General features: G+C 40.5%; 1 protein-coding gene across 3 annotated transcripts; it reads right to left on the reverse strand.

Annotated features, from left to right (window-relative positions):
- Positions 1 to 437: 437 nt before the first annotated feature.
- Positions 438 to 19,033, reverse strand: LOC120481952 (leucine-rich repeat-containing protein 49). Of its 3 annotated transcripts, XM_089116578.1 has the most exons (19): positions 18,684 to 18,984; positions 18,276 to 18,350; positions 17,762 to 17,830; positions 17,545 to 17,620; positions 17,073 to 17,264; positions 16,340 to 16,421; positions 15,630 to 15,839; positions 15,043 to 15,109; positions 12,935 to 13,078; positions 11,695 to 11,756; positions 10,425 to 10,575; positions 9,630 to 9,713; positions 7,963 to 8,174; positions 7,803 to 7,877; positions 4,457 to 4,676; positions 4,017 to 4,202; positions 3,831 to 3,940; positions 2,622 to 2,769; positions 438 to 1,733 (listed from the first exon to the last, which is right to left on the reverse strand). In XM_089116578.1, the coding sequence occupies exons 5-19, from the start codon at positions 17,161 to 17,163 to the stop codon at positions 1,521 to 1,523; spliced, it is 2,055 nt and encodes a 684-aa protein (XP_088972704.1). In that variant the 5' UTR covers positions 17,164 to 17,264; positions 17,545 to 17,620; positions 17,762 to 17,830; positions 18,276 to 18,350; positions 18,684 to 18,984; the 3' UTR covers positions 438 to 1,520. The 3 variants fall into 3 exon arrangements, 2 of the variants coding, with proteins under 2 accessions (XP_088972704.1, XP_088972703.1); XM_089116577.1 differs by lacking the exon at positions 18,276 to 18,350 and having other exon boundaries at positions 18,684 to 18,999; XR_016145422.1 differs by lacking the exons at positions 438 to 1,733; positions 18,276 to 18,350 and adding an exon at positions 3,414 to 3,527 and having other exon boundaries at positions 2,645 to 2,769; positions 18,684 to 19,033.
- Positions 19,034 to 19,191: the final 158 nt, after the last annotated feature.

Below are 19,191 nucleotides of genomic sequence, written 5' to 3' on the forward strand. Positions count from 1 at the left end.
GCTTCAAAGGGCTTTAAACGACACCAGATGATGAATAAGGGTCGTATCTAGTGAAACGATCGCTCATTTAATAAATGAATAAAACGTTTTATAAATTGTAAGTACAAATGCTCGCATTGCTTCTGTGATGCGCATTCGTGACTCTCCTATTCGAACAAAATGAACGAATCTTTTTCCGAGCCATTTCGTTCATTGAATGAACGAGTTCGAACAGTAGAGTCACATTTCAATCAAGGTGAGTTTTTATTATATCTTGTTTACTGATAAAATTGCTCAAAAGGAAGTGAGATTGTGCTTAAAACATGAACTAAAATCACGGGTCAAAAAAAAAAAAAAATACCCTAATTCAAACAGAAATTTCTCTGACTCCACTGGCATAATAGTTAACGTTAGTTGGAAAATCATTTTTGTCTGCTCAAATAAAGATGAACAACATATTCAAGTCAATCAAAATGTTTTCACATTTCTCTTTTTAATAACCAGTACAAAACATAAATCAGTGCTTGTGAAGGACATTCAACATGGAGAAGCGACAGGCATACACTCGACGCAAACACTTCGACTGATAATGAGGAATGACGACTTCTCCTACGCTCAGGTTTGAAGAAGGGAACCGTGACATGTTTATAGTTGTTTCGTAACACACCTGGAATGTACCTGTGTCGTCGAGTCTGTTCACCAGGAGCACCATCCCGAGACTCAGGAGAAGGAGAGGAGATTCACTCACTCACAAACACAGCGATGACGCGATCACGTGACGTATACATTCAGGTACGACCCGAGACTCTTAATTAGTCTTCACATGTTTTTCTCCCCATCACGTATTTTAGTAAATCACCCTAAACTATCATTCGAAAGATTAAAAACTCAAAACTGTTTTGAAATCGCGTTTCTACTTTAACCTTCCAGCTGGCCCCTCCCCCTAGTGGGCGGAGTCATGTTTGCACCGTTTTAAAATCAAACTTGACCAAAACACATGTATTTGGCATCTGTTTTGTAATAGAATTGATATTAATTTATGACAGGAGAACGCATAAAAAAACCTTTTGGAAGTTAATATCAAATTATTAACAAATACAAATTCGGAACAACTTGGCTAGACATATGGCTTTGATTTTCAACTAATTTTACAGTTAAAATGTTTTTATAAATACAAGTTACAGTAAACTTAAACTTCAAAAAAATTTTTTAACTTCTGTAATCTGATCTAATCTTTTAAAAAGAGACCAACCTTGTTTTAAGTTTTTCAAAGGAGTAGTTCACTTCAGAATTAAATTTTAATTTTAATTTTCTCTCCCCACATCATCAAAGATTTTCATGGGTTTCTTTCTCCGGCTGAAGAGAAATCAAGGTTTTTGAGAAAAACATTGCAGGATTTTCTCCATAAACTATCAGGAAATGTAAATTCTGATGTGAACTTCTCCTAAAATGCATTTTCATGTCTGCGCTCAAAGGGGAGTGACCGAAACCGAGTCGGAGCACCTCTACGTGTATCGCGCGAAGGACAAACGATAAGCCTGTTATTTGCTGTGTGTGATCCGCTGGAGACACGTCTGTCTGAACGCCTGTGTGTCCCTCATCTCCAGCACACAGTCTCTCACGAGCTCGGCGAACAGCGACGGCCAGATCTTCTGTAGGGTTTCTCCCTTCACACTGTGACTGGAGGCCCGGTGGACCAGACCTCGCAGATACTGGTGAACCATCGCTGAGCGCTGGGAAACATCACCCTCCTCCTGAGACACAGAACCGGCCATCAAAACATGTTTGCATCACAAAACATTTCCCTTTAAAGGGGCAGTGTGTGATTATTAGCGGCATCTAGTGGTGAGGTTGTGTATCGCACTCAACAGAAGGTTTGACTCAACACTGAGGTTTCTTTACAAAATAAATGAGGAAATTAGGTTTACTTAATTATTCAGTTATTGTGAATATTATTGTGTCAGAGGTTCATTTGCTGACTTTAGCAGCTTTTTTACACGAAGAACAACATAGTGACGAAACGCATTTGTCCGCTCAGGGCCACCGTAGAAACATGTGGATGTAAGCGGACCCGCGGTGTGTGTAGAGAGAAACGCCTCATTCTAAGCTAATAAGCAGTTCTTTATACACCACTGAAAACAAAGTTATGTACATGTATATAATATTGCATTTCCTCCTAAATATTACACACTGCACCTTTAAGAAATACACAATTTAATACACAATCATTCAGTCATATTTCTCCCAAAACACAGTTCATAGTGTACTTCATCATGTTTCCGTCTACAAATATTTCAATATAGTCATCCACTTTGTCACTCATGTATATTAATATTCACATAATAACTTGACTGTTGTTTGCATTTTGCTTTTATTTATATACTTTTATTTATCCTACATTACAATCTTTACTATTAAAACCAAAAGATTTTTTTGTGTGTGTCATGTTCTTATCATATTTTCCTTTTCAGCATAGATTTTACAATGTTTTACAATGTTGGTCTCACCTCAGGGCTGTCGGATATAAAAAAAATAAAATGTAAATAAAATTTAAACAAAATGTAAAAAAAATATATAGTAAATAAAAAATATATAATAAAATAAAATAATCTATAAAAAAATTTTTTCACAGTTATCCTCACCTCAGGGCCGTCGGACACTCGGCTGGGGTAGTTGAAGAGCGCTCGGCTCAACCCGTCTCCCGCATGTTTGCCGTTGTCCTTCAGTTCCTCTGGACTCTGACCGGTTCTCCGACCGCGGCCGTCCAGCAGGAACTGCAGCTGACGCTTCCTACACACACACACACACACACACACACACACACACACGAGTGTCGGGAACAAGACATGTTCTGAATGATCAGTACGAGTATAGATTTACTTAGAAAGTACATGCTGAAAAATAAATAAATAAATTAAATTAAATAAATTATAAAATATATATATTTTTAAATCTAAAATATATTTATAAAATTTAAAAAAAAATACAATTAGTTTTACTGAGGAAGTCCATGCTGAAATTAACATAAAATAATATGGCTACTGTATATAAAATAAAATAAATAAATAAAATATTTTTTATTAATTATTCCTAATTTCCATGACTTTTCCAGGGGCCAGTAGCATAAACATGTTGCAGTTTGACAAGGATTAATCTATCATATTTTTCAGATTTACCCTTTTATGTAACTTACTAAGGAAAAAAAAGGTTATAACCAGCCTTGAGGAAAAAAAATATGCGACTAACAAATATGATGCATTCGCATTAGTTTAAAACTAAAAAAGGCCTCCATATATATATTCCGGTTTACCATAACTGTGAGAATCCTGGTTCTTGGAAAACAACAACAGTTGTTAAGGAGGTGAATTAAAATAAGAAAGATCTTTTCTTATCATTTTTATGACGGTTTTGTCTTTTTAAAATCATTTTAAGACCTTCTGGTTCTGCAGCGCTGGCGTGTCTCATGTGCTCAAGGGCTGAGAAGAATTTGCTGAACAGCACAAGAAGAAGCTGTTTAATACTGTACGTCCTGGAGTGCTCCAATAATCCTAAACACACACACACACACACAGCGCTGGAAGGATGGCAGCTGCCTTGTACATGCACTGGCCTGCCACACACACAGGTATTTCACAGACAGTTCACTCTTTAAATTAAAGTCTTTACTTTTCTTACACACAACAACAAGTCTGGTTTCAGAAGCGTAAATCAACTGAAGACTCAAGAGCAGCCTCCAAATTCGTATTCCTCATCCTGCTTGTGTCCCGCAGGTGAACGGCTTCTTGTGTTTCATCATCCCAAAGAGACACAGAATCGCCTCAAAGAATCCCACAAATAACGCTATCACACACCTGGACTCCTCCAGCAGCAGAAGCATGCGGCAGCGTGGCGTTTCGGTCGCAGCGACGTGACCAAGAGCCCCGAACATCAACTCGGAGGCCGTGATGTCATTCATAGTCACCTAAAACACAGATATATCATCACACACACACACACACACACACAGCAGCGAGTGGCGCTGGCGGAGCTGCTCGGACCTCCGTGCCGTTGATCTTCTGCAGGTTGAGATGCTGAAGTCTGTAGATGAGGAAAGACTTCCAGAGCGTCAGTCGCACCACAGGATTGCCCTCCGGACGGACGGTGATCTGATCGAGACGCCGGATCTGAGCCAGAGCCGCCAGCTGAGGAAGATGAGAGATGCTCGTCTCCGTGAACATCAGGTGCTGCGGCGGAAACAGAGAGAGGTCATGACAGCAAAACCAAAATATCCTACATTTAAAGGCGCAGTGTGTGATTTTTAGCAGCATCTAGTGGTGAGGTTGTGAATTGCACCCAACAGAAGTTACGTTGTTAGATTGACGTCTAACCTCAGACTCCTTCAACATTCCTCACATCATCACAGGTTATTCGCTTTAGTTTAGGAAATGGTAGTAAAACATGAGCAGAATGCCTGTATCTGTGAGGGTCTGAAACTCACCGTGAGGTTTGGGAATTTGAGGCGGATGCGCAGGAATGTAGGGATGATGGAGTCGAAGTGTATGTATCTGAAGGAGACGGTGGTGACGCTCGAGGCCGTCTGGACCCCCCAGCACCGCTCCAGCGTCTCCAGGGCCCCGGGGCCGAACAAGCGCAGTGTGTCGCCCTCCAGCTCCGCCAGGTGGCGCTCCGACATCGACAGGCTCTGAACGTCCTGAAACCTGGACACAGCACACAGAGAATCATCGTGCAGGAGTGTTTCGTCTCGTTTCATTTCCCAGCGATGACAGGGAGTCTCCAAACTACACGACACAAAACGGACATGTTTTTCCCAAAACAGTAGATGACATCATTGCCAAAACGATTCACACTATTCACCCATTCATAATAAAATCGCTGCATTCTGCTGCCGGGCCAGTAGATGGCGATGAAACAATACAGACTGAATACGTAACACACGAGCATGACGTCATCGTTTTCAAACTTGCACTTTGAGGTTATGTTTACACGGAAACGATTCTGAAGAGAAAACGCAAAAGTGGCGTTGCGTTATCACTTTTTATTCTTCGTTTAGACGAGCGTTTTGGCTGGGAAATCCGCGTGCACATGGTGACGCAAAAGTGTGTGAAATGCAATGTAGTATGCACTCTAGGTGGCAATGTGGAGCACTACCACACCAAGTCCGTGCGCCTGCGTACAACCTTCACTGTCAAGCAGACTTTTGCGTTTTTACCGTTTACACGGGAACGCGGCGGTGGAGCGTTTTGAAGATTTTTAACTCTAGAGGGTGGTTCCACTATTTAGAGATTTTAAGAAACGCTGAAAAAAATCGCCGTTGCCGTGTAAACGAAAGGCACATCCCATAAAATATTTTTACGTTTTCACCCGCGAGCGTTCTCCTGTAAACAGGGCCTAAAACCCATTTTCAAAAATTGCGTTTTCTGCCACCCAAAACGCAATTTTCGTGTAAACAACCAACCAAAACGGCTTTCCGTTTTTAGTTGAAAACAGTGTCGTGACTGTAAACAGCCCCTAATGAAAACAAAGCTTTTTGAAAACGTCTCCAAAGTGGATAACCTTGAAAATGGTCTTTCTGTGTTGTAGAACTGTCAAAACGGAGAGATTTCAAAACGATGATGTAAGTTTAGTCATGTGACGCATATTGTACCAATAGATATTGATGTTTATACCGGGTGTAGTGCCTGTAATGTTTAAAAATGTTACTTTGGTCTTCATATCACAGACAGTAAACTTACTTACATTTGCTAAACAGTTTTAGCATTTTAGACCAAACATATAATAGTGAGTGCAACCTGGGCGATCAGTGAATGAGGAGATATTCTGGGAGGGTTTACGCATGCGCAGTAGAGGGGAATTCAGCGTTTTCCGACATTTCAGTGTGTTTGAGAAACTTGACAGTCAGACGCCGGGACCGTCCTGAAACCTGGAGACCCCACACAGAAAGTCATCGCGTGTTTCGTCTGGTTTCATCAGTCTCCGGCTCCTGTAACACAGGACTGTACGGATGATTTAAACGCTCCTGGCGAACATGTTAGGACAGAGTCTCTTCTGAGAGGAGTATTCGAACTGCATTCACACTTGGCATGAAGAGATCGACAGCAGCGTCTGTCTGTGCTCCAGATCTCATCCACCCAACCTCTCCATATACAGATAAAAACACTCATTTCAATGGACTTCTGTTGTTTATAGTGTACAGCTAGTTTTAATTACTACAACTCTAACACTAACCTACACACAAAACGTTCTGCATTTTAATCCTCTGGGGTTGTTCGGCCCAAATGGACCTGAAGAATTTAAATAATTTTTTTTTTTTTTAAATTTGGTGACTTTGTTGCTATTTGGTATTTGAAAAAAAAAAAATTGTCACCCAAAAAAATTGGGGACAGGATGTAAATAGTCTAAGTGGTTGTAAAAAAAAAATAGTCACACTTGGGGTGTTCGGGTCCAAATGGACCCGCATGGAAAATGAATGGGAAATTGGTAAAAATGTGAAAATACTGAGTTTTTTTGTGCGTACAATCTACAAATCAGCCCCAATCTTGAAAAAAAGCACACAACAGTGAAGTGGTGAATCTATAAAACATCAAGAGTGCAAAACAGGCACACAAACACACAAAAAAATTCACATTATGCATGTGTTTTGCATTTTTAAAATGCTCAGTTTGTCCACCAGATGGCATCCATCTCATTTCAAAAATTGCTTTTATGAGGCCTAGGCTTGACTCTAAAATGAAATACAGCTTTACAATTTTTTTTAAAAAATATATTTTTTTAAATATTGTTTCTATTATGTTCAATTGGGGGGAAATTTTGTCATAATTATTGCATTAATACTAATTATAATTTTTTTTTTTAATTTTCTCAAAACACCAAAAAAGAAAAGAAAAAAATATGATAAAAATCATGATTTTTTTTTTAATATGAATCCTGCCCTTTGGGTCCATTTGGACCCGAACACCCCGAGTGTGACTCTGAAACGAACAACCCCAGAGGGTTAACAATTAAAAACACACAAAAACACCAGATAACACTTTATTTTACAGTGTCCTCATTACATGTGTTACCTGTACTGACCGTGGTAACAACAGTAAACGATGCATAATTACATTCAACTAACCCTCAACCCCATCCTAATCATTCCCTAAAGCTATAGTAAGTACATGTAGTTGCTTAATATTACAAATACTTACACTGTCAATGACAGCTTAAAATAAATAAGCAAAAAAACATTAAAGCAGCCCAGTTTGGTTAATTATAATTAGAGTTATTTGGTTGAGATATTTAATTTTGAGAGGTTAATTCAGAGGGAAATAATGAGTTTTTAACTAGCAGCTCATGAAGAGACGCATGTGATTCACGCTTTAATTCTCTGCCCACATACACTCAGACATCAGACGCTGATAGATCTGCTCATCGACGCTCACACACTCCGTTCCTGAACAAACACTGTCCATGTAATGGATTAAACTGAGCCGGCAAGAATCAGAGAGATTCACTGCATCACTGAGATAATATTAGCTCTTATTATTAACTCATGTGTCATTGAGTGTGTGTGTGTGTTGGACAGAGACGGATCAAATGTGTTACAGCAGGAGCATGCTGGGAACATCACTGCAGCCAAAAATAAATATATATTTTTTAAATATAACAAATTTAACTAAAACACTTACTAATAATTCATTCAATCCTACATTTGTCAAATTGAAATAAATGGTTAAAAAAAACCACTAAGGACAAAAATGTCAGTTCTGACAGTACTGCATGAAACACGTGTTTGTGATGCGCAGTTCTGACACTATGACGTGTGTGTGTGTGTTTAGATGTACCTGGAGTCTCTGGGGCTGTTCGGGCGACTGGCCGATCGTAACCCTCCAGCTGAGAGTGTGAGCGGACTCAAGCGCCTGAAACAGAGAATCACAGCAGTCACACACGTCACACACACTCAGACACACAAACACACACACACACACACACACACACACACACCTGGGCTCGTCCGGGGAGGTCTCCTGAGCGCTCCCATTAGTCTGCGCAGGGCTGTGGGCGGGGCTATTGTCTGAACTGACATCTTCCTTTGAGCCGTTCTGCGCAGGAATCTCGAGGCTCGAGGCTTTAAGCCCCTCCCACTGCTGAGCCTCGTTCTGTTTAAGCCCCTCCCACTGATGCGCTGCGTTCTGGATCGCCAGTCGACGTCTTTCCTGAGACCAAAGAAACCATTAGATCCCTCAGTGGTTCCAGTGTGAAACTACAGCGGCGGTTCTATGACCAAAACTTTCTGTACGGGTTCAGTGTCATTATTTTCTCATATGCATTACAGTAAATGAGAATTCAGGGTCTTAATGGACAAAATAATGCCAGTGGTCAGTTTTGCTGAGATTCACTTTTATTGAGTCAGATCTAATTACTATTAAAAATAAAAAAATCTGACAGTAAAATCTTACAATCTAAAAAAACAATAGCACTTAAAAATGAAACCTCTTAAAATTAAAAATATTTTAAAATGTATAATGAATTTTAAAAATGTATAATGATAAAAAAAAGGTCAAATTAAAATAAATAATAACTTAAAATAAATACATAATAAAAATGAACAATTACTCAAAAAAACTGAATTATAAAAATGTCAAATTAAATTAATAAAAAGGTGAAATTAAAATAATTAATTAATAATTAATACATTGAAATAAAAATCTAATAAAAATTAAGAATATTGAATCTAAAAATTAAGAATCTAAAAAAAACATCATGTATACTAACAAAAAATTAATTATAAAAACCGAAATGTATAGTGAATAAATGTAAGTAAAACATTAAAAAAGGGAAAATGAAAATAAATAATGAATAAATTAAAAATAAAAAGAATAAAATGAATCTAAAAATTATTTTACACTTACTACAACGAATTCAATTATACAATGTAAACAAACTAATTAAATCATAAATAATAATATAATAAAAATGTCAAATTAATATAACAAATCCAATTTAAACACTTACTAAAAATTAATTCATAAACATGTACAATTAAAATAAATAAATTATTTGAAATATTTAGTTTGTTGACCTGCACTGTTGTGATGATTAACCGACATCAGAGAACAGATTGGATGAGAATCATTCATCTCGAGTGTCTCTGAACTGTCATTATAATCACGGCCTCGTGAGCCTGAGATCAATAACACTTTATTGTGTTAAATGTTTATGTATATATATAGTATTTGTATATTTTGTATATGCTTTGGCAACATTGTTTGAAAAACTTTCATGCCAATAAAGACCCGAATTGGATTGAAAAATAACACTCAGATGTTTTCATGTTGACCTCCAGCTGATCCGAGATCAGACACTGAATCCTAGGACTGAATGTGTGTGTGATGCTGGAACCGCTGTCATCCAGACGCATGCGATTACTGTGTGTCAGGACAAACTCCACGTGTCAATTTGTTTTACATTTGAATGGAAAAACACATTCTGTGTGAACGACCTCTTGGATATATAAGATACAGAAGCAGAATGATCTCCTTTTCTGAGGAATGAAGTGAGTTTGTGCTTAAAACAAGAACAAGCATCTGGCAGTGGGGTCAGTAAGTTTGTTTTCCCTTTGAATTCAGTTATTTGTTGTGTGTGTGTGTCGGGCTGAAGTGTGTGTGTACCTTGTGCGCAGCCAGTTTGTGACTCTCTTTCTTCTTCTCATCCTCCTTTCGTGCCGAAACACTCGCTGAGCGTCTCTCCTCCTCCTGCAGAACACCAGCAAACCGTCAGGACGCAATTAACACACACACACATTATTTGTGTGTGTGTTTGTGTGTGTGGATCACAGAGGATTATTGTCAGATGATGTGCCGGCCCAGCTGTTTTCTTCCCAGCATGCATTGCTGCCGTTTCAGAGGCGGCACCACAGCATTTGGAGAGAGGCGGAGATCAGGGGTTTCAAACATGATCTACACATCAAACACTTCAAAGGCATCTATCGATTATAAACAATCAATAAAATAAATATTATAAATCTATTAAATTACATTATTATTAAGTTACATTATTTTATTTTTTATCTACTCACAATAGGAATGTACTGTTGAATATATTTGTTTTTTTGTTTATTTAATTTGAATCTAATTTTAATTTTTTAAATATTATTTGAAAAGTTTATTTTCTTTTAATTTAATCTATATATGAACAACTACCTATTTTTTTATTTGAATCACATTTATTAACTTATTTATTAATTTTTAAATAAATAATTATATTATAATATATATATTATTTAATTATACAGCTGAATTATACAGATAGCAAATATACAGCTACAAATATTCATCATCATAATCACAAATACTAGAAAATATACAATGTAAGCCAATCAGACAGCCCGTCCGTGTTTTTAATTAGTTTAGGCCTTTAGTTTGTAAGGAGAGCAGGGGGAAGCGAGCGAGTGTGTGCAGACTCACCGTGACGCGCCTCATGTCGAGCAGCTGAAGGTGTGGCGAGCAGCAGCGGAGGAGTGTGTGTCTGTAGCATGACTCCAGCGCCACGGGATTCCCATCGACGCTCAGCTCACTCAGAGAGCGGCAGTCCCACAGACAGGCCAGCGCATCCAAACTACACACACACACACACACACACTGACGTCACACGGCATTCTGCAACAGCTCAGGAAGAGGGAATCGTTAGCTGTCGTGTTACTTCCCTTCGTGTGGAAGCCCATTTTCACCGTGGAATTAAAAAAGAACATCGCAAAGTTTTTAATCACAAAAACATTCCGTGACCCAGGCAGATCTTTCATCCATCAAACACGCGCCCTTAAAGAGATATAAATTGAGAAATTGGAGGTTAAAAGGGAAGAATTGCGAGATATAAACTCAGAATTGTGACTAATCAGAATTGCGAGAAAGTCCGAATTGCGAGATGTAAACTCAGAATTGCAAGAAAAAAGTCAGGATTGCGAGAAAGTCAGAATTGCGAGATATAAAGTCGGAATTGCGAGATATAAAGTCAGAATTGCGAGAAAGTCAGAATTGCGAGATATAAAGTTGGAATTGCGAGATATAAAGTCAGAATTGCGAGATATAAAGTCGGAATTGCGAGATATAAAGTCAGAATTGCGAGATATAAAGTCAGAATTGTGAGATATAAAGTCGGAATTGCGAGATATAAAGTCAGAATTGCGAGATATAAAGTCAGAATTGCGAGATATAAAGTCAGAATTGTGAGATATAAAGTCAGAATTGCGAGATATATAAAAAAGTCAGAATTGTGTGATAAAAAGTCACAACTACTTTTATATTTTCATGGCTAAAAGAATAAATAAAATTGTCTCAATTTTACATAGACATTGAATGACCCCTGACCTCGAGTTAGCCCCGCCTACAGACCCTCACACACACACACACACAGGGCTCGGGATGCAGCAATATGACACAGCAGTAATGAGGAAAAACACCCCGTAAAGCTCGTTCCGTCACACCGCATCAACATCACACACGCGCACACACCCTTAGCAACCGTACAACTCCACCCATGACAACACATAAAAAACTAATTACTGAACCATGTTCCCATGGTTACAGAATCAGACACACTGGATGACAGCTAAACACTTCCGCCCATGTGTGTATGTGTGTGTGTGTGTGTGTGTGTGTGTGTGTGCTGCAGTACGAGGGCACGACGCGTCCTCAGACAGGACGGGGTTAACGTTAAACACGCTAATGCTAATCTTACCTGCTGATGCTGTTAGCGCTGAGAAACAGACGCTGCAGACGAGGAAGATACTGCAGATCCGTCTAGCAGAGAGAGAGAGAGAGAGAGAGAGAGAGAGTGATGCAGCATCCCTCAGTCACCGGCACACTGATCCATCACACACACACACACACACACCGCTGCGGCGGAACACTGACAGGAGGGGCAGCGAAAGAGCAGGACGACTGCGGGGGAGGGGAGGGTGTGTGTGTGTGTATAGAGAGAGAGAGATGCTCAAATTCAACACACACACACACACACACACACAGGAAGTGATCGACAGCAAAAACAGTCAGTCATTGTTTTCAGCTGGAGGCTTTTCAAACAAAATCACTTTGTGGTTGCTAGGGTGTGGAGAATGGTTGCTGATAATTAATTATGTCCTAAAAATTCATAAAAATGTAAAAGCATAAAAAAATATTTAGCAAATTATTCATTTATTTAGCTACATGTCATAGAGACAGAGCGACACGTGTCATAATCTGAAGCCACACCCATACACGTTTAGGCCACACCCACACAATGGCGGGGGGAGAATCCCACAATCCCACCGTCTCCATTGACTCTGTGTTGTGTGAAGCTGCCTCCTCGTCATTTATGACTTAAAACAAAAAAACAAGACTCTGTCTGAAAGCTGCCGTGTGACGTGTACAGCACACAAGATACGTTTCATTTATCTCTGAGTGTTTAATAAGCCGTTTAATAAGTTGCCGAGCCCAGAACACGAGCGTTTAAGGACACAGAAGTGGATGGAGTCAATGGAGACGGTGGGATTGGTTCCCCCCTGGTGTGGGCGTGGCCTAACACGTGTGGGCGTGCCCTAAACAAGCATTAACCGTGAACGTATGTTGCTCTCCAGCTGATGCACAACTCCACCAATCACAGACAGAAGATCGTCATCAATCACAGACAACCACCAACAACAACCTAGCAACCATATATAAAAGTGCAAAAAGACACTGAGCAACTGCATTGCAACACCCACAGAGATAACCAGCCATTTGTGTGGTTTTTATAAATTACAGACATTCAGAGATTAATTACATATTTTAATATTTCAATATTTTAACGTCACATTCACGTGTTTCGCGGTTCTCTGATGTCGGCTAATGGTCTCGTCAGTGAACGGATTAAATATTTCATCTGTTTAAGTGTATTACGTGTTGATGTTTTATATTTTAAACTGATTAATTTATTATAAATGTGTCTGATTAACTCTCACCACGTCCGAGATGCTGTTGTGCCGCAGGTTGAGTTCGGTCAGACTCTGCAAGCCCCGCAGATTCTCCACTCGAGCGATGCGGTTCCCCGACAGATTCAGCAAACGAAGCTTTGACAAACCCGACACGTTCTCAATCTGAGAGATCTGCGGACACACCGAAGGACAGGCAGGCATCTACTACATGTTTAAACTTTAAGGAATCAGGAATATCAGCTGGAATAAAACAGCAGATTGATGAATTACATCCATTAGAAGTCCATGTTTTACTGGACAGACGTCAATACTTTAAACATTAAAGCGCTCCTATAATGCCTTTTCACAAGATGTCAAATAAGTCTGCAACCAAATTAAATACAGTTATTTACTAACTAGACAGCCGTAACTAAGCCTCTCGTGTGGACTTTACGTGCTAATTAAAGCAGTTGATCATCGACACCAGACTGACAGAGATGGACCTCACTGCAGAACATCAAATGCAGGGGGAGGAGTTGGATCCAGATATAACTCCTCCCACCTTATATATACCCACCCCTAATCCTACCTATCTCCGCCCCCTGATCCCTAACCCCACCCCCAATCCTACCTATCTCTACCCCTGATTCCAAACCCCACCCCTAATCCTACCTATCTCTACCCCTGATTCCTAACCCCACCCCTAATCCTACCTATCTCCGCCCCCTGATCCCAAACCCCACCCCTAATCCTACCTATCTCCGCCCCTGATCCTTAACCCCACCATTAATCCTACCTATCTCCGCCCCCTGATCCCTAACCCCACCCCTAATCCTACCAATCTCCACCCCCTGATCCCAAACCCCACCCTTAATCCTACCTATCTCCACCCCCTGATCCCTAACCCCACCCCTAATCCTACCAATCTCCACCCCCTGATCCCAAACCCCACCCCTAATCCTACCTATCTCCGCCCCTGATCCTTAACCCCACCTCTAATCCTACCTATCTCCGCCCCCTGATCCCTAACCCCACCCCTAATCCTACCTATCTCCGCCCCTTGATCCCTAACCTCACCCCTAATCCTACCTATCTCCGCCCCTTGATGCATAACCCCACCCCTAATTCTACCCATCTCCACCCCCTGATCCCTAACCCCACCCCTAATCCTACCTATCTCCGCCCCTTGATCCCTAACCCCACCCCTAATCCTACCCATCTCCACCCCTTAGATCTGGATCCGACTCCGCCCCCTGGATCTCGTGTACTGCAGTGAGGTGCAACTGGACTGACACGAGCCTGTAAACGAAACCAGAGAGTTTGTGTAGAGGTTACAGTGAAATAAAACACATAGGTAGTTTAAAAAAGAAACTTTGAGCCACAAATGTTTGTTCTTTAAAAGCAACGAGGCGCTGAGTCCCACACGCATGTCCAACAGCACACACACACAACCAGACTACCACTTAACGGGATTAAAATAGACTGGCACAGAAATAATTAAAAGGCTGATCCACCTTAAAACCCCAGGATCTGATGATGTATGATTCACACACAGCAGTGAGGGGGCGGAGTTACTTATGCCAATCAGCATCCGCCTCCGCTGTCACTACACAAACACTCCGGTGTGTGGATGACAAACTTACAAAAGTCACAAAGTAAATTACTGAGAGTCGTTTTAGGATATCCCTCAACGGTAACTCGTGTGGATGATGGACAATTCTGCAGTTTGGGTGGTAATATTTTTTAATCTATTCATATTTTTAATGTACTTATATTTTTTTAATGTCTAGATAAAAAAAATCCACAATGGAAAAAAGTTAATGCAACTAAAGTCTATTATGTTATCCTTGACAAAGAAGTTTTGCTACTTTTTTCATGTCAAATAAACTCGACAGGTTTCAAATCAGGACACAACCTCAAAAGATCAAATCATTTACACATGTTTATTTACATATTATATATTTTTCATTTCATATTACATGGATTTTAACCGCATTGTATTTTAAGAGATGTGATGCACTGATATCAACATGCATTTAGAAAATATATGCTGACTTTAATGTGATAGAAGGAAATGGTTAATGTGACATATTTACTGGGATATTATAAAACAGCTCTCACAAACACATAATCATATCCGCTATCTGAAGCTGTACCTGATTACTGTGCAGGTCCAGAACGTCCAGTTTGGCGAGGCCGTCCAGATCACAGATCCTCTGGATTCTAGAACACACACTCAGGATCTATCAGCGCGTATTGCTTCATGAACACAGTCGTTGTGTGTGTGTGTGTGTGTGTGTGTGAACTCTCCTGGAACTAAAGCTCAGTTTTAGAACTGTTGTTAAAAAAATTATTCTTGGTTCTAATGTTACATTGTATCATTCTTCAAACATTATCGGAACGTTACTTTTGATCGTTCTGAAACGTTTAAAGAACGCTCCATTAAAGATTTATAATGCTTTTGTGCTGATGTTACGAGAACGTTATTATGGAGCAGATGTGTGTGTGAGAGAAGGATTACTGGAAGAAGGATTGTTCAGAACTGTTGGCTGAGGTCGAGATAACTCAGTGATACACACACACACACACACACACACACCAGCTTTAGTTCGGATATCACACACTGACAGTTTAATTGCAGCTCTGTTGTTTTTAAGAGCATTCCTGTTACACACACACTATCAACGAGGAGAAAGAGTGTGTGTTTGTGAGCCGGTAGCCACTCACTCACACACACACACACCTGTTGTTCCCGAGCAGCAGCACACGCAGAGAGCTGAGGGCGGAGACCCCACACATGTCAATCACGCGGTTGTCCCGGAGATCGAGGAGCGCGAGGTGCCGCAGGTGCAGCAGGTTCTGCAGGTGCGAGACCCGGTTCTGCTGCAGGTTCAGGAGGCGCAGCGACACACACCCGCGCGGATCCAGATACGGGACCGCCGTCAGACCACGACTGCAGGAGAGACAGAGGGTTTTTTCTAAATTAACATATAATAAAAAATCCATAATCTTACTAAATAAGTCAAATAACTTCATAAATGGCCATTCTGCACATGTTAGTCCAATAAAATCTGTTTAACAGAGAGTTGAGTCTTCACCTTTAATCAAAACAGCCCGAGTCAAACGTGTGTGACCTACGACCCCTAACCCTAACCCCACTGGACCAGATCGAGCTTTAAGAGCGATTAAAAGTCTGTTTGAAATTTCCAGATGAATCTCATGAAGCTTATTATTCTTGCTCGTGTTCCACTCCTCTGACTCCTTATCCAGATTAATAACAGGTCTGAACTAATCACGGTCTTAATCGTCACAGATTGCAATCGACAATTTAATAATCATATCATAATTTCACAGCATCTGGAAAATCATTTTTTTATCTTGAGAGACTCTGCTGCCCCCCGCTGGGAGAAAACATAAGTGGTGTTTCAGTGAGTTTGAGGTAAATCTAAATACCGGTCCAGATCCAGTCTCTCCGGGCAGGAAGTGATGTCATCTCTGAAGCCGATGGCAGACAGGAAGCTCGGGGTCAGACTTCCTGTTTCACATTAAGAAGAGACGTGCATGTTCATCAGTTCATGCATGAAATAATATATTAGCATCATAACATCCAGAATTTGAACATCCCCCTGTAGTCAATCAATTTTATCACTTGAGTTGAAACTCATCTTTGATCACCAAAATAACATATTTAAACGTTTTTTTCCTTAAAAAAAAAACGTCATTCCTTATAATATCTTGAATGTAACTCGACACCCTTGCCTCATTTAGTATGCACAGTTCTATGAATATGCAAATGAGCCCCGTCTCCATTCACTCACTCAGCTCAGAGGTCCACTTAGCTGAGGTGACGTGACGCTAACACACAGCAGACATCAGCGGAAATCCACCTGTCACTCAAGTGGCCACGCCCTTAATTATGCACAACTTTAAGGCATAATATAATAGAAACGGAAGAGTTATAAAAATATTCACCCCCTCACAGTCGTCATGAAGAGCAACATTAGCAATATAGACCAAAACCACTTTTTGCACTAGGCCGTAAACATGTTTTATTCTGCTGTAAAGTTTCACATGCGTGTCTATGGGAGTGAGTCTCTCTGCAGCGCCTCTAGTAGCCAGTGGAGGAACTGCAGTTTAACTCACTCAGTGTTCAAGAGAGAGACGGGAAGGTTACGCTTGGTCTTACCGTGTGTGTGAGCGAGCGCTGCTTTACTCATCGCAGACGTGGTTCGATGTGGTTTCACCCTGTACGCCCGCGGCCCGAAATCCGCCACCATCCCGACAGGAAGTGCCACAGGAAGTGAGAAAACGCATCGCTGCGCACTTGCAAACACACTCTCAGCGGCCGGTGCCGGAGCGCGCAGCTGCAGACGCACATCTGAGGACACAAGAAAGGAGGGAGGAGGGGCTTTTTCAGGAGGAGGGGCTTCATGGAGACAGGAAGTGAACGGAGCATTCCTGACAGACTGGGAAGAGAGGAGCCGCAACAATGGAGAATATGAGGAGAATAATCAACATTCAAGCAGGAGAACCTGCACAAAAAGGTCTTCTATAAGCAATAAAAGATTTAAAGTGAAATAATCACTGCCATATAATAAACATACAGACAGAAACTATAATTACATAATTACAGCGTGATAGTTCACGGAGTTCTGTACCGGTTCTGGACGGGTTTGGTTTCAAGGAGTCCACATTCAAAGCTTTCTTCAGTTCATCTGATAACCTCAGATCAAGCTGGCAAAAGAATAAAAGTGATATTAAAGTTATTCTCATTTATCAAGAATATAGTTCATGTTTGAGTTGTGCTAACACAAACCCCAGGCCGGTTCTAGACTAGTCTGGTTCTGAGCGAGTAACAATGGATCTCACACTGACCGGTCTCTGTGCCGCTCTGTCGGGCAGGAATGACCTCACTGCTGCTAGATGCTGTTTATAGCCGTGAACCTGCGGAGAGAGAGAGAAATATTCATCATCATCATCATCACCATCATCTTCATCATCACAAAACACGACACTATGACACTGAACGCTTCAGTCATATTGAGCCACTGTGCTAATATGACACTGCAAAGTACTTTAAATATAGTTACATATATATATATATAGATGGATGGATGGATAGAAAATTAATCCTTGTCAGGAAATTAGATTTGTTACAATCGCTGACACTGACATCATCAATCTATCTACATAACTGGATTGATAAAACAAAAACTTTCACTGAAGTATTCTATACCCTATAATATATCATCTAAAAAAAACATGCTTTATCCTTTAATGATAATACTAAAAACAAATACACAAACAAAATCAACTCAAGCATTCAACCCCTATTTTAATAATACTTAAAACATAGGAAAAAATAAATAAAAACACATCAAGGACTCACAGACAGCAACAGTTTCGGCACAGATCCGGCTCACATGTGGATTCCACGCGTGCCAGATGCGGGCCGACACTGTTCCTGTCAAAAAATCTGTATTATGCCGGACAAGTGATTTACCGACGCCACTTTGTAAAGAAAGACACACGCCTGCGCACATACACGCATGCGCGCCGTCAAATAAATCAAAAATCTCTGTTACTGTAATCTCCTGTATTCACTGTAAAGCCGCTGTGAAACTCTGTTGTTTAATGAAGGAGACAGTAAGAACTGAAACCCGCCAAATGTGTTTTTAAAAGCGTCTAAAAGCCTGTAAAGCGAGCCTGAGAGACAGAACACAAGCAGAACTCAGGACTGATCTCAGGTCAGTATAACTGCATGATCATGATCTGAGGCAGCGAGTAAAACTCTTACCGAGGCAGGCAGGAAACTCCCACGTGCGGTGTTATTATTATCAGTATCATCGCGCTTCTGCTGTTTATTCGAGCGCATGTCCTTTTCTTTCAGATTCAGGGAGAGTTCACTTACACGCGCGCTACGCGGATTACTCGTGCACGTGTGTAAAAATAAGTCTGATTCGCATCGAAAGCGCGCTCCCAGCCGTGTTTTGCACTCCGCGTCCATAGCAACTAACTTTTAGTAAACAGTTACGGGCACTTCCGGCGCCACCATGCGCTCAACTCATCGGATTCACGAGTTGAACATGTATATCACGTCATTAAAGGAGTAGTTCACTTTTTTAAAAAACTTGCTGATAATTTACTCGCCCCCGTGTCATCCAAGATGTCCATGTCTTTCTTTCTTCAGTCGAAAAGAAATTAAGGTTTTTGATGAAAACATTCCAGGATTTTCTCCATATAATGGACTTCAATGGGAACCAAACGGTTCAAGGTCCAAATGAGAGTTTCAGTGCAAACTGTTC

Source organism: Pimephales promelas, chromosome 10 (genome assembly GCF_988280905.1).
Source record: "Pimephales promelas chromosome 10, fPimPro1.hap1.1, whole genome shotgun sequence".
Classification (NCBI taxonomy): domain Eukaryota; kingdom Metazoa; phylum Chordata; class Actinopteri; order Cypriniformes; family Leuciscidae; genus Pimephales; species Pimephales promelas.

Bases quoted from the DNA above. Each gene is read 5' to 3' on its own strand.
- LOC120481952 (XM_089116577.1), bottom strand. From the start codon at position 18,893: ATGGACGCGGAGTGCAAAACACGGCTGGGAGCGCGCTTTCGATGCGAA. The intron at 17,621-17,761 runs GTCAGTGTGAGA...TTCTTTTGCCAG, and splicing joins ACAGAGCGGCACAGAGACCG to CTTGATCTGAGGTTATCAGA. The intron at 3,941-4,016 runs GTCCGAGCAGCT...TCTGTGTTTTAG, and splicing joins AGAAGATCAACGGCACGGAG to GTGACTATGAATGACATCAC.